This window comes from Pieris brassicae, chromosome 11 (genome assembly GCF_905147105.1).
Source record: "Pieris brassicae chromosome 11, ilPieBrab1.1, whole genome shotgun sequence".
NCBI lineage: Eukaryota > Metazoa > Arthropoda > Insecta > Lepidoptera > Pieridae > Pieris > Pieris brassicae.
In genome coordinates this window covers 10,925,749-10,950,977 of record NC_059675.1, presented here as the reverse complement: position 1 = coordinate 10,950,977, position 25,229 = coordinate 10,925,749, and the positions used below count along the sequence as shown (strand labels likewise).

Sequence of the window (25,229 nt, the reverse complement as noted above, 5' to 3'; positions counted from 1 at the left end):
TCTAAAACATACCTTAATTCATGTTATTAATTAATTGTTCATTAAAAACTATAAACCCCTAAATTTTCTAAATTGGTCACGGTCAAAGTGTTGCCTTTATCGCCTTAAGAAAACTCTCTTACCCTGGAAACTTAGAACATCAGATTTGATGTTATAAAAATAAACATAACTCAAAGCATTTATTGTTTTTCTTTTAACACCGTAGATGAAAATGCAGTAAGGGCCTTCCCTGTTTATGAATCTGAAGGAAATCTGAAAAGTTTTTTGTAACATTCCGAGTTTTGATTACGGAACTTAAGAAATATGATATAATCATTGCTCGAAAAACAAAAACAATAATAAATCACCAAAAGAAAGTTAAGAAAATTAAGAAGAAGGAAATTAATATAGAAGAAATAAAAGCGGATTCCTCAAGTCGAAACATCAATTTTAATTAGAACACAGATGTCTTAAGTTGATAAAAGTTATGGATATATTTTAATTTCTTACGAAGTAAATCGTTTAAAGTATTCATAGGAAAACGTTTTTGGTTACATTTCGTTATTTGAAATTGATTTCGTTTTTAAGTGCTATTCTAGTATAACATTTATACTAGTTTTCTAGTGGCTTCAGCGTACGACTCTCACCCCCTGCTCGTAGGTTTGATCGCCAGTTCACCTATGGCCTTCTTTCTTCTATATACGCATTTAATACTCGCTCGTACGATGAAGAAAAACATTGTAAGAATTTCTTGGACCCAAAAAAGTTGATCGCGTGTGTCAAGCACAGAACGGTGATCACCAACTTGTGTATTAAGTAATCAGGGAAGGAATTATAGGCCCTATAATGGTTTGTAAACATGATTTAAATGTGAGGTTATATTGTATATAAATATTGTAATAAAGTTTGATATTGTAAAATATACAACCTAGATCATGTAATTACTCTCTCCAGTTATGCCTGATATAACATTTGTGTCAACAGCTAATCAGTCATGTACTATTGCAATATCATGTTGCAAGAAAACTAGAAAGGTCATATATGTGACTTTGACTCTGAAGTAATTATGAAAGAGTGCGTTCTCTTAAGATTTTGTTCTCCAAAAATTAAAATTTCATAATGGACTTATATACTAATATACTCCATATATAAACCAATGTTTTTTTATAAAAAATTCGCAAAACAATAGTCCCAAAGATGTCGATTAACGTATTGAAAATGACACTGAACAGAAACGCAATCCCCATGGAGCAGTCAAAAAAAAGGAAAAGTTTTTCCCATCCATCACGGTTTCAAAGCTTTTGTAGGCACAACGAGCGATTTTAATAGGGCTTGCACGAGTGACAGAGATTCATCGGCCCCGTTGGGAAGTGCTATGATAATAAATTTAGAAGCCAATAAATCCAATTCGTTTGTTTTTAATTTGGCCCTGACATTTTTTTGTTATTAACATCTTCACGGGTCATTTCTTCGCTAACCCAAAGTATGGATAGTATGTTCATTTATTTCATTAGCTATTTCGCTAAACGTATTATATTATATTTAAGTTTTAATTGATTAATTTTGCTTTTATACAGCGTTAGTTCGTTAGTCTTGCATCCTAGTTACAACTAAACAAACCTGTAAGGTTAGTTTTTATGTTACGTTCCCAAGCGATCATGTTACATATTCAGTCAAATAAGTCTTTTCGAATACAGCTTGTTTTAAGTGCATTTTTTATCAAACATCACACATGTTTCAAGAAGGACAATCAGATACTTTATAATTTATAAAAGAAATTAATAATATATCGTTTATTAAAACCTTATAAAAATATCAAATATACAGTATTTGCAATTTTTTAACCTACGTAACAATAATTAAAATAATTAATGAATAATAAAAATAAATTTAAACCAAATTCAAAAAGTTTGATTGAAGTATATTTTTTTAGACTTTAATATATTCTCAATAGTTATTTGCTAAATATAAATGTATGCATAAAATAGACACCATTCAGGAATAAATTATGTACATAGACACTTATAAAGATACATCTGAACATTTTAAATAACCGCTATTCAGCTCAGCGCGATATTCAGACTGGAGTCGCTCCATTCGAAAGATGTAGGGCTAACTAAAACACTATAGTACATTATATAGGAAAACAACGAACAATTTTATCATCTCACATATTATTTTATTTTTTCATGATCGGTACAGAAACAGACAACAGATTGAGTGAATACATAATGTTACTACAAACTAAACAACATTTGTAGACCTGAAGTCCAATTACACTTGTACAAAGCATAAAGTGGCGTCTCCGGTGCTGGTTTATTAAATATTACTTAGAAATACTTTATACATTCTTACATATAAAAGTTCATGCCAAAAATAAAAGTTATATATATCATTGCCTTTAAAAGTTTTATATTGATTGGCCCAAGCTTGCTCTTAATAACGTAATTTTTGCTAGCAGCTATACTTGGAAGACTAGAGCAAAATACGGACTAAAATGCTAATTATCAAATTGGGGCTTTTTCTAATTATGAATTGTACTCATTTATTATATTTTTATTTTCTTATACATAAAAAGTTGTATTGTTCAACTCTCTATATAGTTGTTATGACTTCTCCCTTAGACTTAGCATAGAGAGTCAGCCCTAGCACCTAGTAATGCACGGAGAGAGCGTTGTACCGATACACAGTTGATTGAAAAGCGCCTCGTCACTCAGGATGTGGTGACGCTAAAAGCAATTCTAAATTCGAATTCGAGATGTACAGTGGAATTGAACAACCTTGCTTATTTGTTCTGAACTTGAACTGAAGCGAATTCTCTACGTTCTATTTAAAGTTTGCAAGCGATTACTTGCCTTCTTAAGTACAAATTACGAACAATAAAATTTGTACAGTTTTAAAATTAGTATCCTATGATCGGTAATCGATCCAATTAACTAATATTTATTTTACAATCGCATGTTCCTGTATATTATAATTCAAAGTCACATTTTTTTAGGAATCACGGTTATTTAAACTTGTTCCTAAGGCAATTAAATTCACTTTTACAAAGTTCTCTTTAAGTGATAGATAGTCATCTTTCCAATAAAATTCTGTACACATAAGAAATCTTTGACACTTTTGATAGCCTTTAAACTGACGGTCACTACGTATATGAAGACATGTCAAAATTCTCAATTTTTTTAATTCATTTTTGGCTTTATCTTGTCTATAACTTTTTGTGTATGTAAGATTTTTTTTAATATATTGTGGTTTACTAGATAAACTTACAGTATAAGAGAACAAGTAAATTGGTTTCAAGGAATTGATATCGTATATACGGTACATCTCTACATATACCTTTGTACTACGATTTTAAAAGCGTGCCAATCGACGCGAGCGGGAGTCATGTCGAACATAACGTTATTTACGTGGGGTTTCGTTATTAGAACGCACTACTAATACAGCTAAGTGGTGTTTTTTATTGTTATTTTACATTAATAATATACTATATTACTATGAAACATGAGTAACAATAGATCAAAGTAATTAGTGGATATTGCTAACCGAAAATACTACTTTATTCGTTTCTGAATCGTTTTACTGAAACGAATGCTAGTCAAAACGTCAAAACTTATATAATTTATTTTGGAATCTAGGGGATCTTTCTCATCCGTGGTCTTTTATTGCGAGTCATATAAACCAAATAAAAACAAGCAATGGATCCAAAATTCTAGAAGATTAAATGTTTTAAAGATTTTTTAAAGGTTTTCTTTTGTAAAAAAGGTTAAAGCAACAAATTAAGGATAGACTTGTGCCATCGTTTCTTTGAAAAGGGTCATACTCAAAACGAGGCAGATAGCGTTCATGCGCTTATAGAAGTTTAGTAAAAAACATTTATATACCTGATGAATGGTATCCTCTAGTGGTTGGCTTAATTGAATGTCCCACCACATACAGTCCTAGAAGTGGATCAAGATTTAATTAGATATTTTAAACAATGGCTACATACTAAATACTGGCTAAAATATACGAAATCTAAGAAAATTATTAGGAATGGAAACAATAGAAGTTATAATTCGAGGGAGCTGTCCTGACGTTTTAGAATTTAAATATGTTTTTTTTAAAGATAGCTATGGAAAATGTATCTGTGACTACAATTTGAAATACCAGAAGCAAGAAATAAGAAAGAGCAAGAGGCCATACTAGAAGCAAAGTACAAGGACTTGATTACTTTGTGTGACAATTCCACAAAAGAATCATGAATTTTATAAAAACCTTAAGGGTGTCCAGGTTGATGACGAAGATGATTAATTACATAACTTAGAAATTAATTCATTTTATTTTTTATTTTATGTTGAAAAAAAAATAGATTATAAATTAAATAATCATACTTATCAGTCTGAATGAAGCTTTGATTATAATTAGATTAGTTATATCCTTGGATAATTAAAATAATATTATAGTTTATATTTATAAAATCCCTTTTTTAGAATAGTTGATTATGAAGAATGCAAGCACTGTTATTTTCTATTTAATTGTGTCTGTTTAAAAATTTGATAAGATGATAATTGAAAACTAAAATTCTATTTAGTTAATAAAAAATCATACCGATTATTATTTTCATTCAGTACATGTCGTTATTTACTTTCCCCTAAAGCAGTCCTACTCTAATTAATAAAAAATAACTACGTATAAAGAAGTCTAGAGAAATATATTTTTTTACGTTAAAGGGTAAATCTTAGAATATGGAAGTGGTACCTTTCCTTATAATAACATAAGTACACATTATAAAATAAATTTAATGAAAAACCAGTTGATATTATTGATATCTGCTACGTCATATAAAATGAATAATGTAGAAACAGTCATCTATCGAGTTTTTCATGAAAACACGTATAAATATACAAATTGTTAATATAATCATAAACTTCAAATATCTTTTAGTTAATTTCAGAAAAAAAATATATCAAAAAGTCAATTTCATTCAAATTTTCAAGTGAAAGATACAAACATTCATTACCCTCTCCTGAAAACCTAAATTTTTGACATGTCACTTTGTACGTACGGACCGTCGAAACATAGCTGTGATCTTAACATTCCTCAAACTATTTATAAGATCCTAAAGATATCAAACATAATATAATTTGATTTTCTTTGCTGTAGAATTTTATAAAGCGACTCAGTATTCCATAGACAGAAATTGCTTAATCTGAGATCTTACTCAAAGCGACTCAAATTTATCAAGTGATTTAATTATTTAATTAAAAGTCCTTTTATTTCTTAACGATCACGGTTTTATTTAATTTAACTTTCATTAAAACTCTATATTTTCTATTAATAATGCTTACAAGTAAAGCAAGAAACAGGAGATAAAGGAAACCTGTCTTCGTCCATGTCTTAAAAGAATAATAAAAACTTAAATGGCCATTTAGTATTGTCTAAGCCTTGGATTCAATTGTATACGGAATCTTATTTGCAATGCAACGATCATTATAACTAGAAATAGTTATAGCAAATTTTCGCATGGATCAGAAAAGGTTGCTCCCAAATTAATTTTTTTTCCTATCAATAAAGGCAAGATTGGTCCTTCGAACCAGATTCAATATTTACGGTTCATGGGTAATCGGGGTGCTTTAAATAATAAAAACATTTTAACCACTCGCGTACAACAATAGAATATAAGCAGGATAATAAAATGTTAATTGCTATGTAATGAAAAAATGAAATATAACAGTCGAAGACAGTACTGACGTCTAGCTATACTCTCGGGGCGTAACTCCGACGATTTAGGAAATCATCAGGCTTATAAAACTAAGAAAGCCTGAGTGAGCCTTGGTTCGTACAATTAGCTTAAAACATTAATGTGGAGAACATGTAAATAGCGCAATTTTTTATAAAAATAGTAATGAACTCTGTACATAATTTTAATTAACCCTTCAGCAGTCTGGGGCGTCAGTGGCCTACCCTTTCCCGGATCCATTCATCCCGGGCACACGTCGGTAACCCTTTGGAATTAATTACATTGCAAGCAAAAATGGCGCCGAGAAAATTAATTACGTAATTTTAACGATTCTAGAACACAAGTGCCTGAGAAATTTAATTTTAAAATATTTTTTTTAATGATAGGCATCAAACAATATTAGTTCATCTTTCATTTGTTTGAATGTTGTTCAATATTATACAAAACCTCAGAGACTAAGATAAATATTGTTAACATTTGAACTATTTTTATCATATAAGACTTATTTATCACATATTTTTATAAGACTGAAATTCTGATTTTCATACTCATTTTTTTAAAACTATAACATACATATTTACTGTAAACGCGTTTATTTTTATAGTCAATATGAATATATAATTATATTGGTTGGACAATAAAGAACAATATGTGTATATGTGAAAAACTTGTCTCTTAATAAAGTTTGAAATCCAGGAAATACACCAAGTATTAAGTAATAAAGTAAGCGTTAGTAGGATTGACAATTAAAAATGTTTCGAGTTAAGATATATGGTATTCGCTCGGGGAGCGTCAAGTAAAGAGATAGTAGTCGTCAAGTGAAAACTTTACTCATAAACATGTCGTCCGACACAAAGTAGGTCAAACTTCCGACACTCACACCATACTTTCTTAGAAATACAGTCACATATAAATGATTATTTTGGTGATATTAATTCAATGTACATAGAGCGGTAAAGCTTTTAGAACACGAGTTAAACTGTGTTTACGCAGTGTAATAAAGAGGTCGGACATTTAATAATTGTGTTTGCAGCTCGGAATACTAGTTTCTAATTCCGTTAAAGATTGTTCATAAGTAAATCACTATACATATATAGAGTCCTAAAACATATTATAAGCAAGTTTGAATATCAATGAAGTTTGATTTCAATTTGTATGACTCAAAACTTGGCGATTAAAAAGAGTGGTGAAGAGTTACTTGTCAGTTCCTTTTGCCCACTCTACGCCCTTGCGAACTAGTAGTAAATGTAAATTTAGAATCAATTTTACATAGTTTCTTTTGACGTCCATAAGTATACTAGGTTACTTATATGAATAAAGTTATTTTGATTTGAGTTAAGTTGGATACAACCATAAAATTTTATGCATGATATTGCATGACATGCAACCCTAATGTATTGTATGCTAAACACAAGTTAACACTGAACACAATACATTATCCTATTATAAAAATAAAAAAACGACCTGATAGAAGAGATTAGATAACAATTAACTATTTTGTACCGATGTTTACAAGTTAGTTATCTGATTAGTTGTCCAGAGCATCTGAGGAAGTAGAAGTACTTGTACAATAGTTGCGAGTGTAGTCCAGCTACTACTCTGTATGTTATTTGATTTCTTGAGGTAAAGAAATAATCTTTATAAGATGAATTTTCTTTGTATACATACGCACTTAAAAAGAAAATTTATTTGCAAGCCGAAGGCTTCACATTATCGTTTCGTTGTTTATACAATAAAACGAAACAAAGATAAAGTTATTTTAAATTTAATAGAAACACAAGCTGGACCAATCCCCGTATAAGCAATCTTTAGTACCTTCTTAAAAAATACTGCCCTGGATTATGAAAAACAATATGTCAGACTGCTATTGAAAAGTACCGATAACTGAAATTAATGCTTTTTCAGGTACATTCTTAATTAAATTGATCGTAAAACAGCAAGTAAGATGAGTCGCATAAAAAAATTTATAAGCATCAGTCGCTCCGTTTCGGAGAAGTATGTTAACGAACATTGTGACACGAAATTTTTATACATATAGAGATAACTTGCTTGAAATGTAATAGTTACGGATAAAAATTCAAAATGTATTTCTGTACTTGTATACATCGTTCACTTAATACCTAATAATTGTAATAATTTAGGTAATATATAGCGTCTGAATAAATCTTCAACTTAAATAATGTTATTTAAGTGATCGTATATAATGCAGTACGGTGTAAATTCAGCTATTGTAAGCAGATGTAAGATCATTACAGTGACAAAGGCTTACCTTAACACGTCAAGTGGAATTCGTGAATAAATAAATTTTCAAGTTCCACTGACGTAAACTGCTAATGGTTCGAGTTTAGAAATTACAGATACCAAAGCAGCCTCTATCTTTATACATCTGGGGTTGGGTGAAACATTTGTGTTGTTCTACTCTACTATGTTCTACTCAAATGTTTGAAAAAATGTTTGAAAACACCTTTACACTGCAAAAAGAAGTGATTTAAAAATGAAGGAAGGAAGTAATGAAATCTTTTTCCAATAGATAAGTTATCAGGTGATCAGCTTTCTGTGCCTGACACTAGACTTTTTAAGCAAGCCTTGATACATTTTTACGTGTATGCAAATGTATCTTGTATACATAGACTGAAAGTCCATTGGTGAATAGCCAGGGTTCGAACGACGATGTCAGATAAGAGTCGCATGCTGAAGCCGCTAAACCAACCGTCCTTTATCGAGGAAGACTATAACATTCCGCTATGGAAATCAAAGCGGTGGATAGCTATTATTAAAGGTGAACAATATATACCAAGTATCAACATTTATCAAGAAATACATGTAATGCAGATTATAAAAACAATTCTAGTTCAAGGATAAAACTTCAGTCTCCATTAAACCATTCAAAACCTGTATAAACAATTGAGCATTCAAACTCATACAATAAAGACAAATTGGCTATCGTCTTAAGAACGAAACTTGTGCATCCAAGGCTCGAGCAACGAGAGCATACGAGTTTCCTTGCCCCTAGGGACTTCTACAATATTCTTATTCTCTTCACAAACTTCCTCGTTTGAATTGTTATTCTAGCTTATTATTCTTAGTCATATAACTCCACTGATATTAGCTTGCCGGTAACAAAAAGAAAAAATGTTGCAGTTGAAATTTGTGTTTTGCTATATCTACTACACAAGATTTGTTGCATAGCAGCAAATAAAAATTATTTGCATAAGTTATAGAGAAATCGATTTATTCCAAAATTATTAAGACTTTTCTCCTAAAAGGTCGCAAATAGCCCGTAAATCACGTATAACAATGATTTATTCTTCTCAAAGTCTTTGGAAATATCTCTAGTATTCGAATAGGAGATGAACATATTACCATATTAATTTTAGACGGCGTTTTGAAAGAGCATACGAGCATTTTATAGTGTTAAAAATTGAACTAAAATTTTCAATAAAGTAATTACCGCATGTAAACTTATTTGTGTCATCTTTCATTAGGTGTTAGAACAAATAATTTATCCTATAAAAAATAAATAAACTTTAAAAATTTTGACTGAATTAAGTTATATTCTTCTTAAAACAGGAATTCCTATTACATAAATAATGCAGATTTCTATAAATGTGAAAGAAATGCAAATTTCACCTGACTACAATAACCAGTAACCATTTTAGAATATTCCTCTAGTGTATAAATAAAAATGTCACGAGAGCTTTTCTGCATTCAAAATGAATCCCAAGAATATCTTAACGATAAAGGATAAGAAAATAAAAGGAAGGTATGAAAACATATAAAAATAAGATATTTTTAGTTAAAAGAATTCTGATGTGTACAAGTACAGTATAGCCCCCGATAATTATATTTTTTTATAAAAAATCCTATTTCGAATCCCTCTCTTTCTGGGGTATTTTTTTTTATAGGCAGTGTGCTGTTTATCCTGACACACGTCGTAACTTTAGGTCTTACACATAATGGTTTCGGCGCGTTGTTACATGTTCACCACACAAAGAAGTGTACTATTAACGCAGAAAATCAAAGTCATAAACATATTGGATTTGACATACGGGATATTTAAGTACCGTTAATTTTGACCCGACCCGAATTTGAATACGAAATAAAACCTTGTGTTAAGTACATACACATTTGTATTAATCGTTATACTAACTCAAGATGGTTTACGCTTAACCTAAATTGCACCAATTAGGTATTTGCAATATAAAACCTAAATAAACATTACAAGAAACAAATGCGTTCTTATCTTAACCACTAATGGCTACGATTTTGTAAAGAAAGATCGACGGCTCTACTTCCCTTCAATTCCCTATTTATTGTAACCTAAATACCACAACTAATCCGAAACAAAACATTATTAAGTATTTAATCATAATTATTTCTAGAAGCTTCACCTGAGATTGATTGACGGATTATTTAATATATTTATATTATATTTCCTACAATTTTGAATAAAAAACAGGAATAACAAATCATTTGTTGTAGGTAACTGAATTTTAGGAATCAGCCGACTTACATACTTACTTAAGCTTACGTACGTGTTTCTTAACATTTTCCATAACAAACCCCGGTTTCCATAACAGTAATAATTCTCATGTGACAACTAGAGAAATAGCTATGTGAGATTTTGTTTTTAAAAGATTTTCTTTTAAAAGTTTTAAAGTAACATGACGCTGTCAAGGCGAGCGCATTTAAGTGAAGCTTAACTTTGTACTGCACGGCTTAGTGCAGACTTATGCTCTAAGAATCTCTCTATGACTTTTTAAGTACTTTATTCTCCATCTGAACTATTTAAAATACACAAAAAATTAAGATCACAACCATATTTTATGTCTGTATAACTATACTCAAATAAATTCATCGTTAGGTCCTCCCGCTAAATAAAATACGTATAAAGTAGCATTTTCGTTTGATGTCGATCTCGATTAATAAGCAAAAAGGAAGCAGGTACGTGTTTGCTATATTTTGTATTCATCAGCCGATTAAAGCACACAGTTAATTTTCATGAAAAAATGTGTATAAAAAGACCTCATGGTCCAGGAACTTTGGCTCATAAGTAAGTTATTTATTGCAAAAAAATTTATGCAGCTAAGTGAACTTTAATCGGACGCGTAACACCGATTTAGTCAAAACATCACTAATAAATACTCTAAATTAGCATTGTTGTTTTATTGAGCGGAAGTTATGATACCGATTGGGCCGCTGTTATTGATCTAACTTGTCCTGAGCTGACAAACCAACGACTTAAAAAGATGCGACTTAAAATTTCACAGTAAACTCTATATTAAAATGCTATTACAATTGGAAGGTGTGCGGAACCTTACTGAACATAGGACTGGAAAATAAATATTTATATCATTCCTCTTACTGTTGTTTTTTTTACTAACATAAAAAATATTTTAACGTTTACTTTGACTTTTTTATTTTGTGTAACTCGAGCACTAATTTAACTATTAACCGTTCTTTTCAATTCTAAATCTCTTAAAAAGCTATCGGAAAATCCCAGTCTGAATTCTTATTTTCAAACGTTACACCGAGAAAATTTATATCATTCCTTGTAAAAAGCAAGCACTCCCTTGAGCGTCATGTCACTGATGAGCGCTTGACTCTGCTTAACATTTTTGTGTTCTTAAGGAGCTGTATAGTTCGTAGACGACTATAAAATATACGATGCAAATATATGTGTTGACGACGAGGTGAAGAATTAAATATTTTTTTCGTAACAGAGTGCTGCTACGGAAGCAGTGACGAGTAGTGCGGTCGGTGACCTTAGGCGAATGAATGAGACGTTAGCACATCACACGTGATTAGCTCGGCTCTGAACTAGAGAACTACCAACTTTCTATTGGGTTAACATAACATGAATGCTAGGGTCCCACAAGCCTGTGTCCTATTCCAGATTGGACTATTTCTTTTGAGCTTGGTGTGCTCAGTACACCGACAATACTTCACTCCGGGCCACCGCTTGCAACTCTGTAAGGCTCAAATTTGGCCTCACCTCTGGGGAGCTCCTGCTCAGAAGCAGTACCAGCCCCTTCCACTTGAACATATTTAACTTAGAGCTAATCGATTAGCAGACTTTCTGAGCGGCTTAATCCCTTGGCGTTGCGTAAAGATTCGGTATCTCTGCATCTTCTACAGCATTTACCACGAAGAGTGTTCAAGCCAATACGCGTTTTGTATACTTAGTATGAAAATCACGCCAAGAAATGACCAGTAAAGGATTTTAAGTGAAATAAATAATATTTTAATAATAAATGGAATGCTTAAGTCCTTAATTTGTTCAGTGTCAATTATTTACACTGCAATAATATTTACTTAGGCAATGGGTCGTAAGTGTAATCAACCATTTTTATTAAATTCTGTTTACGTATAATGAAAACGGCTATTAAACTATTTAACAGGAAGGTTTCCTAGAAGTTATAGATCACTGCCGTGTACTGCTTTTAAGGGGATGGTTAGTAAATTTTAAATTCAAGGTGCCTTTATGGCATGGGAAAGTATTTCGGCCTTACGGTTGACAAAAATTATGACAGATGTTTTTATTATCTGACTTAATAAAAATTAATGTGACATTTGCATGCCAAATTTGTGTGTGTCTGATTGTGCGGATTTTAATCATTGATCGATATAATTGTACCACTTTTTTGTAAACAAATGATTTAATATCATTATTATTTAAAAAAAACAAGTATAATGGTGTAAATATTAGTTTATCTCGATAAGTTAGTCTAGAGGGTCGAGTTTTTAGTTCACATTTTGTTCAACAAGTATAAGTGAGAAAAATGTACATAAATATTACTAAATAAATAATCAATAATACATACCATTCTTTGCTGCCATGGCAAAAGTAGCCCACAAGATCACAGCAGTTGCGATCAGGCGACACAACGCCAGCATGATGAGCACTAACACATCACATCACACTGAAACACTAATACTTTGACTTGACTAGCACATCACTTAAACGTCAGCACAACACTAGTATATTTTAGTAAGAATTTATGAACACCACGTTTCTAAACATCTTTGATGATCTCCAATTCCATGTGGATACCTGAAACAAAAAAAGAATTAGTTTATGTAATTAATAAATGGAAAAGGGATGAGACTCAATATACTCAGGATCTACTGATGGTGGAATTTTAGTTCAGTTAGCCCATTTATGGAAAGGAAGCCACAGCACGTGGTACATTATTGCAAAACGAGTAATAATATTGTGAAAAAAATTCTTCGGCGTCATTAACCTTAAATACTGGCTAATTTTTATCTAAACTGAACAATATAAAATAGCTAACTGTAGTTAATACATAACAATAGTATATGACTCTTCGTACACAATTTTCTGTGACTACGTAAAACGTGAATTTTAGAACAATGAACGAGCCTGTATCCACGTCAGTTGAATTGTGGTTAGGAGATTGCAATAAATGAAAGTACAAATATTGTAGATATCAGAATTTCCACAATAGTTTCATAACTTTTTTAAACCAATTTGATTCAAGGAAATTATCAGTTATAAATGATGATGGCAATTATTGTGTGTAGTCTGAAATTTTTTATTAAATTAAAAATAATCTGTATGTAACAAAAAGCATTTCTGAAAATCTTAACCTATTCTAAGGAAGTTTATCAACGTAAATGTTTGTATTGGCCATTCGCATTCTTTATCCTCGGAGTATGGAAAAGATGACCCTTTGGAATGGCAAGGATATAAAATCATTACAAACTTTAATATGTCAATCTTTGCACATATTTCTTCGGCAACTAGCATAACTTTGAATTACGTCATTCTACTTTTATCTAAACGTAATTCTTAAGACGGTAAATGTTGATTCAAAATCCAATTAAACGCAAAAGTGACGCCAAGTTTTAAAGCCGATCTCGTATAATTTTTTTGCTAGGTAGACGAAATTCGTCATAACAAAGATCCAAATCTCACTTTGCATGAAAAAAATATTCTTCTTTTCCTCAATTACATTACATTTTAGATGTAATTGTGTTATCTTCATTCCATTAACTTTCTTTAATAATTAATTTATGTTATATCTCTTTTGCGTGAGCTTTTGTTTTAATATTCGACTTACGTTTTATTCTGTTTTCTCTCTCTCTCTTCACAATATTCATAATCTCTTCCCATACTTCTCAAGTGATTTTTAAATAAACTCAAAATATATAAAACTAATATTATATTGTACGCATTAATGATACTCATCAAATTAATCGTTTCCTAGGGTATTTTTGATAGTGGCTAAAAATACTTTTAATCGGAATAAAAGGTTTTCATCTTTATATATTTATTTTAATAAGACAGAAATATTTGGGCCGAACTTAAAACCTTCTTTTCTAAAAAAGTTATATCCATATATCACAAGAGCGTTTTAAAAATACTTCCTTCAACAACCGTCATATATATATATGACGGTATATATGCATAACATTCCTGAGTGTTAAAAAAAATTATATTACTTCTTAAAAATTTCCAAAACATGGAAACTATCAGAGGATAAGACTGAATGAAACGATTGGAAGCAACAATGATCCAATATTCCCAACTAACGAGCCTTGAACGTACAATTTTCTAACCCGGTAATCGCTTAGATGGTGACAATTCTTGGGTTTCTCTGTAATTCGACTCACTTCTAAATTCGAACAATTTGTCATTTTATGTCGCATTTAGTCTGGGCACGTATATTATGTAAGAATAATCTTCGCTGCTTACTTTTATACTTTTTTCTTTTTATTTGAATCATTTTTCTACTTGTTTGTTACAATTTGTATATTACAGTGCATTTTTCAATCAAGCAATATTTTTCAATTTATGTTTATACATATGTTGGTTATAATAACATCTCAAACAGATATGCTAAGTAAATCACCAAATCTTTAAATGCAAAGACGGAGATCGAAATATTAATTAACACCAGTTCTCGAGTCGCCAGGCTTCAGTCACTCAGGGCTTAATATTAATGACCAATTTCGCGAACAAATTGAATAAGTGTTTCGTTCTAAAAAATCCTTTTATTTAGAGTACTGTATTGTCTAAGGTTTGTTATTCTATTCTATTGTTTAAGGTAGAATTATGTTAATTTTGAAAATATACGAATTGCAATAATAAATTACAGTGGCCGAACACGATTCAAGAAAATCTAAATTAATTAGTTAGTGAGTAAGTTGTCAGAGTACTGTAATAAACTCATAGTACTCTATCAATTTTATTATATTTATTTAATTAATAAATATCGTAGTGAATGGAATACGTTGTCTTCAAGTAATGCATTTTAAGAAACAAGCGAACGACGTCTCGTCTCGTATTGATGATTGGATTTAAAGCTTGCAGAAATAGAAGACTGTTTGCTTGGTTTGAGGCTTTAATGAATACATTTCTCATTCAATCATTTCAAAATTTCGAAGTCTATACTAAGCCAACCAAAATCTCATCAAATAACATTCAGTGAACCATTTGTATCTTGTAACTTTAATTTTATATTCAATTAAAATTTAACTATTCATTTAAAATACTAAGTTTGTAATTTCTATCTAATGAGTAGGAATTAAAGAGGTCAAGCGTTCTCGTTCCAAAAATCACATTTGTTCATTACTCTTTCATTTTACGAAGTTCTTTCATTCGCTTCACATAATTTTTCAATGTAAAAACTATGAAATCCTACGTCATGATATAACGTAACACAGCAAAAACGTGTCAAATGACAGAGTCATATTCATTCACCCGGTGGTCGAAGAAAAAAATAACAAAATATTAAAAATAAAGGAAAAGATAACATGCCTAAACCATACAAGAAAAAAGATCGTAAATACGGCTTAAACTTATAAAGTATACAAATACATATTTAGAATTATATATGCTACTCATAAAATCTACACTTACTAGTAAGAACTGGTATATACTTTTTAAGGTTTCATTTTATATTATTAAAAAAAATCATTTAAGTACTAAACTATAAATGACAAATTACAATGACCATTGAAAAGGAATTAATTTTATTTCCAACTACAGACATATTGTATAATAAATAAACTATAGAATTTATACAAGAATGTTTACTGGCAAATTATATTTAGGTTAATGTGATGTATGCTTCTTGTTTTTGGTAAATTAATCGAATGAAAGGTACTGTGTAAAATAGTGTAAATAAAATTTAATGAATAGGTCATACAGATTGTCTCTAACTTCCCGCGAAATTAAATAAAACGTCAAAATCATATATAATCGTAATATTTTTTCTTGTTTCCTTACACATCTGAACAAAACAATATAACGGAATGACACACCACATATAACAATTACAAACTATTCTTATTAATTATAAAAGAAAGGGATACATGATTTTACAATTAAAAATTTCAATTTAAAAATCAATTTATAGATTATACTCTAAATACTATTTAATTCGTTAAGCTATCGCGTTTTACAAATACACAACCCCATCTATTGCTAAAACAACAAATGAGATGATGAAATAAGACAACCTCTTTTAAAAGAACGGCTACTATCAAATAATCTAATATGTATTTGATACGCGGTATTTTTAGTTTTACTAGTAAGTAACTTTAAATAATTTCGTAAAAAATCCATGTTTAATTAAATTATAATACCCAGTTTTTTTAACGTCAACATAAAATTCGCGGAATATTCATTAGGACGTTTAATAATTAAAGAACTTTTATAACATTTAATTTATTAAATTTAATTCATTGAAACCCGACCGGTTTATTAAATTACTTGGGCAAAGCTAAATCAATTATATGAACATGATTCTGAAGATATAACGTTATGCGATATTTAATGTTATTTCCATTGAAAATTTCTTTGTTCTTGGCTTGAGTTCAAATTGGCTACCGATCTAAGTATATTGTATTAATTGTTTATATACGTGTTTGAACTGAAATCGAGTAAAATATTCATATATCGAGTATTACAATTTTATTCAGTTTGATGTTCTATATTAACCCTAATAGCTTAGAGATATACAACTTTTATAATAATAATTAATAAAAGTCATTTCCATCTTTTCTATGAATAGGTTTCACACTTCATGCACTTTATTTTTTGCAACTACCATTCATCCGGATCGCATTGAATAAATATCTTATGGGCCGGTCTTTACACAATGCAAATTTGCATACCTTTAAATTAATTCTGTAAAAATATTACAAATCAAGAGCATATTTTTAGGATGTTTATGTCAGTAATGTTAATTAAATGAATAATTAATAAAATAAAAATAAAACAGTTAATTATCAGTATAAAAACGAAAGTAAAAGTAATTCTTCAGCAAAAAATTGGGTAATACAATACTAACAGTGAACAGAAACACCCGGTCTGTATGCAACACAACACGCGCACAAAGGCTGCTAAATTGGAAACGTAGCTACGACACGCAGACGTATTTGTACCCTGGCAAAAGTAACAAGTTTCAGGTGAACAGCGGTTTTTTTTGTTCCTAGATAAAACAAATAACAGATTGACGTATAAAAAAGTAATGCAGAAATTTTAAATGTAAACTCTAAAGACAATGTTATTTATGATTATTATTTAGCTCTCATGTATTCTGCATTCGTTGTTTATCTATTAAAAAGTACATTATAGTGATGGAATGGTAATTCCTGGAACGAATATGCAAAGCGAATGTGATATTAAATATGGGAATTAAGAGCAACCGCAAGGTGAGATGAGTTTTTTTCTATGATAAAAAGAAAACCACTTCTTGCAGAAGCTGTGTTGTTTTAAAAATGCAAGAAAATGAGAAACCATGATGTTCATTATTTTAATTACTTCCAAATGTGATTTTTTATGTGTGTATGTAACACACAACGCATATATTTCTGTCACTTATATTTAAAATTATTTTTTACATATTTATATTTAAGTGGTTATAGATTTCTTTTGTGAAATGAAGAATTTGTAAAGTTTTATAAGTGTTTTAAATAAAACAATGTAATTAGTGCCCTTAGTTTGTAATAATAGCAGTAAAATATTCGAAAAAGAAATATATCTTCTATTTAATGATTATGATTACGCTATCTATGTTCACAATGAATAATATAAAAAAAAGTTATAAACACTTATATTTTGATTTCATTATTTGTTTTTGAATTTATATTCAAAAATTATCTACGAATGTAGGTTATCTATCCAATTGACCCAAGTCGATTTCTTAATATCGATTTTAATTTAAAAGTGGATAAAAATGTGTCAGAATAATTACGATTGTATTAAATTAAACACAATTTTCTCATTTTACTTCTCCTGATATTTACTTATAAATGTATTATATTACTCTAAATCTTTTATGACTCAAACCGTAGCGCAACATCTCCCGCAGTTGCTTTTAAATTGCCAACCGGGAGGAGTGAAAATTGTCCCTCTATTGTCTTTCTTACCGAAACTGAAACAAAACTTCACGTTTCAATTACAGAGAGAAAGAAAGAGTTTCATATACCAAACTCTACATCTGAATGAATATAGAATGTGTCTTGAAAATAGGTTTCATTTACCTTAATAACGTTTATTCGATATTTATGCCGTATATGAATCATTTTTATCAAGTTATTATAAGACCTAGATAGAATTAAAAAAAATCCAAAACAAGATATTCTCCGTATTGCTTTGTTAAATATTGACCAACAATTTTCAAATATTTTTTATATACAATATTTATAAGTGCTTTTATAAAGTTCATGCTTCTAAATCACTTAAATCAAATGGATGGAGCTGTTACTGGGGGGCTATGGCCCAGAGGTGAGCACTCCACGCGAGCCCAAATTTGCACTTTATACGGTTGCAAGCTGATCAGAACATTCACCTTTTTTATGGATCGGATGAATTAAGGGGGTCTTCCAAGCGTTAGACACAACGGGAAAAGACGAGTTCGAATTAAAGCCAGCTCTGGAGCGCACATGCATAATACAATTGGAGGAATACTATCTGGCCCGTTCGACTTATGAATATTTAGGAAAATAATGGCTTTGCGCACAACATGGCTTATAGTTTTTTTCCTTCAAAGTGTTTGTGAACAAGTTGTCCGCCCCAAAAAGTGGTGGACTTGCAGAGATTGCGTAGTACAGCCTTGCTAAGGGACCATCAAGCGAGTGATCTTATTGTGAGGCGAGCTTGTCTCTTCCCAATTAATTAATTAATTTTTTTAAGGTCGCTGGTTTTAACAATACGGAACTCCGCCGCTTAGCACTGCAAAGAAAGGAATAAAAAACTCCATGCCATGCAGAACTACATCAGAGTCGGCAACAGCATCAGGACCGTCCGGCGAAATGCATATCAGCCCCCATGGGCAGGAAGCAAAAACCGCATTCTGTCCCAATATAATTATATCTCCACTCTTTTATATTTTTTGCTATGAATTTATTTGTACCAGCTTCGAACGGCAAGAAGATATTTTTAAAACTAAATATAGACATAACTCAGGGATGACATATTTTTAAAAGATCCATGCAGTACTTCTTTCTTTACTGACACACAAAATATCAAAGTCAAATTAAAAACTCATTTATTCATATAGGTAACACAATGTTCACTTATGAACGTCAGAAAAAGAAATATATATTAAATATTTTCTGTTTAGTTTCTCTAGTAAATAAATAAATTAATGTATGTTCCCTTAAATAAATATATTATTGTTTGTATTTATATAAAACCTCTATGTAGATTCATCTGGCGTCAACCCAGTCAATATCTGTGATTACAGTTACTGCAGGCTTGAAAAAACACCTGAGTAATGAGCTCTTACGGTTCTTGCCTTATTTCAATCTTTCAAAGCAATATTTATAAGTAGTTTGTATTTGCAAGCACCGTTTTCTAGTCAGAACTCATATTAATTATATAATGTTCTTAATATGTTAAGACGCTTAAAGTCATATGACTGAAAAATTGCTTAATTTAAAATCACATAAAGAAAGGTCAATACCAACTTAACAATATTTAATAAGATATTTTTTATTAAGGTCTACAGATGATATCAGTACATTTCGAACAATGACGATAGGCTGTGATTATTTGTAAGTTTCTCAATTACGATATTCGGATAAAACTAAGAGCTTTTTAAAAAACGTCAATCGAGTTTGTAAGCTTTTTTGATAAAAATATAACGTAACGCAACGTAATTAAAAAAACTAATTAGGGCATAATTTTAACTTAACTTAGGGAAGCTATCAGAAACTGGATCTTTTTATTACACGGCTTCTGGAAGAAGTGGATTGCTTGATAACATAATCTCGTAAACTTAAAAGCGTTTATTTTAAAGGTCCCCCTATCCATTTTCATTCCTACTTTAAAGTTCTTAACGAAAAATTAAATTATACACCACTCTGTTAATATATTTTGTAATTGCTGGCTAACAAATTTCCCTTTGAAATTTATCTACTATCACTATATAAGATTGATAAGATATTGTTTTATTTATCGAATCATATTATGTTTAATTCAGTTAAGTAAACTACTCGAGTACATTATGTGTAGTGGTGTGGTTTATTTGACATATAGTTATAGGTTTAGTAACCTTATATATTTTATGTTATTTTACAAAAAAATGCAAAACTTGACTTACACAGAACTGGAGGTCTGTTATTATATAACATTACACATTCACAAACATACACACGCATACAATTAAACGTATGCATAGGCTACCATTCATACAATACACGTATTTAGTTATTTATTAGAATATAAGTTACGGAATAGCTGGAGCTGGTACAAGAAATTTTATTTACTACTAAAAAAATACACATTGTTTATATCATTTCAGTTAGTATATAAAATAATTAATTTTGAATTTTGAATACACATCATCATGTTTCTGGGTCCAAGATATGACAATTTTATAACGATGTTTCCGTCAATTAAGGAGCTTGTTTTAATTGCGTTCACCAAAAATCCACATGGTCGAGGTTCGAACTCAGAACCTTAGAGTTCAGAAATGGCTGTTTGATTTGATTTGATGACAATTTACCATTCGAAGCAGCAGAAGCTGTCGTCAATTAGTAAAAGTTTCGATGCTTTCAATAGCACACAACATGAGTCATTACTGGAAGTTTTTATTTCAAATTACATCTATTAAAATGTTTATGAATATAAATTATATTAATTTCTCCGGAACGCTAACATATGTGTTCTAGCTTTGACGTGTGAAGTTAGTCACCCGGGATAATTGGATGCAGGCAGAAGCTACTAACAAACACCCTACTTAACATTTTAACAACTCTATAATTTACATTTGTGATGTGCTCAGCAAAAAAAATGCTTTGTATCAGATATTTTTTTTTGTTATCTATAAAATATGTTTCGCTTTGTTTATAAGAAATATGACCTTCTAATATATTGTTCCTTCAACCTAATGGAAGTATTCACCAATTTAAGCACTGACTGGCTGGCCCGAAGGCCCCAAAGACTAAGGTCGCGAAGTAGTATATATCCTGACCGAGCGGAATTTTTTGATCGTTATTTATTTCATTATTTACATTTTTAATATTTCGGATTAATATGTTCGCAGGTCAATAAAACATTCAATACAACAAAAAAATGTCATACTACAAGTAATGGCATTAATTAGCCATAAAGGTATTATGGCTAATTAATGCGATTATGGTTCGCGGACTTCAACGAACTGTAAAGGTTAAAGTCAGTAAGCAAAATGTTTGCCAATTTTTTACATTTTTACATCTAACTCCTGTGATAACGCAGAGACCTGGACCTAGCCTTACAGATTTTCGTCATTATCTAAATGGTATTAACCATTAACCCCAGATGCAGACACGAGCAAGTGATTTAGATTGGTTTTTTTTACAGATTTAAACCCCTGTTGCTTAATAACACAGCAACTTACGACCTTAATTAATTAAAACCATATATATTGGACTGATTTAGTGTTTCAGATAAAGTCTCTACAACTGTTTGTTTATTAAACGAATAACAACAATAACAACAACAACAGCAAACAAAAAACAAACATTTAATTATATCATGTGGTAAAGTATATTTAAATGTCTGTATTGCATATAGGTTGTGTTTAAAATTGGTTGATAAAGTATTAGTATAAATTGCTTCATAACGGAATATGTTATTACAAATAGCTAATGATTTTAAAGTAATCTGAAAAATATAAAGCTTGGTTGGAATTAATCTTGGTAAACCGTTATTTACATTGAACACTTTCTGCGTTACTAACAAGGAAATATTAAAAATTATGTTCATAATGTAATAATGCTTTATTATTTATCGAAACCTTTACTGAAGGTTTATTTAAGTACTTGATACTATAGCGTTTTGGTCGCTTAAATTGTATATTTAATTAAATTGTATAAATATGTGTTCTACTACGCGCCCTCCTCGGCCCCGTTTTTCGGGTTGTCGCCGTATTTGGCACTATCAGTCAGCAGATTGGGATGGGATGCGGTCTTTCTTTGCATCCTACCCTTGGGGGCCTATGTGCTTTTCGTCGGAAGCTCCAGATTCCGTCGCTGCCTCTGTCGCCGAAGTGGTTCTGCAGGGCATGGAACTCTTTATTCCATTTTCTGCGGTGCCGATCGGTGGCAAGTCACAGCCCTGGTTTAAGCGTGCTTGCAAGGCAGCATCGCGTCGAAAGCGAGAATGCTTTAATGCTTGGGCGGAAGCGGCGATATGTCGTGATGCCAAACCAGCGAACATAAAAAAGCATATAACTACTCAGCCTCCAGGTCCTTCAAACGGGAAATCGCTAAGGCAAAGTCAGAGCACATCGCCAGATTTGGCGAGAGATTGGCCCAACTCCCTTCTGGGACCCGAGCCTTCTGGTCTCTCGCCAAAGCTGTACAAGGGAATTTTTGTCAGCCATCGATACCACCGCTGCACAGAGAGGATGACTCGCTCGCCCACACTGCGAAGGAGAAGGCCGACCTCTTGGGCTGTCTCTTCGCGTCCAACTCGACTTTGGATGACCGAGGGGGATCACCACCGACGATTACGCGGTGTGATTATTCAATGCCGGAAATCACATTCCGGCAACGTGCTGTTCGCAAGGCACTATCTTCCTTGGACATTCATAAGTCGAGCGGGCCGGATGGTATCCCTCCAATTGTGCTGCGTACTTGTGCTCCTGAGTTGGCACCGGTCCTGACGCGCCTATTCCGGTACCTGTACTCGCTCGGCACCGTCCCGAAGTGCTGGAAGACCGCTTCGATACATCCGATCCCTAAAAAAGGCGATCGCTCTGAGCCGTCCAACGATCGTCCAATAGCTATAACCTCCTTGTTCTCCAAAATAATGGAATCCATTATTAATGGCCAGCTCTTGAGGTATCTAGAGGGCCACCAGCTGATTAGCGATTATCAGTACGGCTTTCGTCGTGGTCGTTCGGCTGGTGACCTTCTAGTTTACCTTACACATAGATGGGCAGAGGCAATTGAGTCCAAGGGGGAGGCGCTAGCGGTTAGTTTGGACATAGCGAAAGCCTTCGATCGGGTGTGGCACAAAGCACTGCTCTCGAAGCTTCCAGCCTACGGGCTTCCCGAGAAATTATGCGACTGGATCTCCAGCTTTCTGGTCGATCGGAGCATCAATTTCGTCGTCGACGGAGCATGTTCCGACCTTAAACCCGTGAATGCTGGGGTCCCACAAGGCTGTGTTCTATCCCCGACCCTGTTTCTTCTGCATATCAATGACATGTTGCAACTTAGCAACATTCATTGCTATGCGGACGACAGCAGTGGAGATACTGTTTACACTGGCCGGGCAGGTATTTCTCGGGCAGTTGTCGATGAGTACCGGAACAAACTTGTGTCTGAAGTCGAAACTCTACTACGAGGAGTCTCGGACTGGGGTAGACTAAACTTAGTCCAATTTAATCCCAAGAAGACACAAGTTTGCGCGTTTTCCGCGAAAAAAATACCCTTTGTCGCTATACTCCTCTACTCCTCTTTTCGAAAACACTCTTCTTGAAGCCACAGCCAGCATCGGAATACTTGGCGTTGACATATCGAACGACGCTCAGTTTCGCGGTCATTTGGAGGGAAAGGCTAAATTAGCCTCCAAAAAGCTTGGTGTGCTCAGCAAGGCAAGACGGTACTTCACTCCGGGCCACCGCTTGCAACTCTATAAAGCGCAAATACGGCCCACATGGAATACTGTTCTCACCTCTGGGCGGGGGCTCCCCAGTACCAGCTCTTTCCACTTGACCGTATCCAACGAAGAGCGGTTCGAATCGTCGATGACCAATCCCTCTCCGAGCGGCTCGATCCTTTGGCGTTGCGTAGAGATGTGGGGTCACTCTGCATCTTCTACCGCATTTACCATGGAGAGTGTTCAGAGGAGTTGTTCGTATTAATACCTGCAGCTGAGTTTCATCATCGGACGTCGAGGCAGAATACAAAATTCCACCCGTATCACCTCGACGTCCGCCGTTCCACGACTGAGCGTTTTTCAAGGCAATTTTTGCCGCGCACCACCGCTATGTGGAACCAGCTGCCCACTGAAGTATTTCCGAACCAATTCGACTTAGGGTCCTTCAAGAAAAGAGCGTACAAATTCTTAAAAGGCCGGCAACGCACTCGCGAGCCCTCTGGCATTGAGAGTGTCCATGGGTGGCGGTATCACTTAACAACAGGTGAGCCTCCTGCCCGTTTGCCCCCTAATTTATTTTAAAAAAAATTATACTACGTAATTGTGTAGGTAGTACACAAGTTAACCAAATCAATCCTTATATTTAAAATATAGGTATAGAAATGGTCGTTAAAAAAGTGATTAATTATCATTAATTTAAAAAATCAATAGTTCTAAAAATGACTAATTATTGCCACAGAAATCATACACAGAAAATGTCTCACTATTTCGTAATTATTGCCTCTTGATATAAACACACCATAAAATTCCATGTCTATTTGATACAATAAATCAGTTACAATCGAAATCGATATTGAAGTATACCAATTCGTATGTGCTCATGTTGCCAATAACCAATTCTCAATCGAGCTATCGCACAGACTCGAAAAACTGACAATATTTTACAGAAAAGTTATCTTTAAGATTGAAGACATAAGAGTGATATTATACAATATGGCGCAAATTTGACGATTACTCATTTACTGAGTAACATTCGAATTGCTAAGAATTGTATAATCGAGTCACTTCGCAATTGTACTGATTTCGACTATAATCAATGAAGCTAGTTATTTATTTTTATCTATAATAATATTAATAGCTTTAAATTTAGATTTAACATGTTTATATTTAAATCTTCTTTTAGTGTATCAGTGTGGCCTTTTTTGGCAAAAGCCTCCAAATCGCGCTATTCCTCTCTGCACTGTACTACTCTCTGCCATGCTGTTTCTTTAACTTGTTCTATCTACCTACTAAGTTGTCTCCTTCTTTTTCGTTTGCTGTACCTTGTAAAAGTACTACTTTAAAGTTTTGCTCCACTTTTCTGTTCCTCTTGCTATGTGCCCCGTCCAATTCCACTTTAGTTTATTTATTTTGATCGTAATATCTGTTACCTTTGTTGTTTTTCTTAAAGCTGTATTCTTT

The 25,229-nt window shown here is 32.3% G+C and overlaps 1 protein-coding gene across 1 annotated transcript in view; it reads right to left on the bottom strand.

Moving 5' to 3' along the window:
- Window positions 1-12,663, bottom strand: part of LOC123715973 (hemicentin-2-like) — a 118,671-nt gene extending 106,008 nt beyond the window's left edge. Inside the window, exon 1 of the mRNA XM_045671380.1 lies at window positions 12,526-12,663. Coding sequence (XP_045527336.1) covers window positions 12,526-12,598 — 73 coding nt within the window. The 5' untranslated portion in view covers window positions 12,599-12,663. The remainder of the gene's footprint in view (window positions 1-12,525) is intronic.
- Window positions 12,664-25,229: the final 12,566 nt, after the last annotated feature.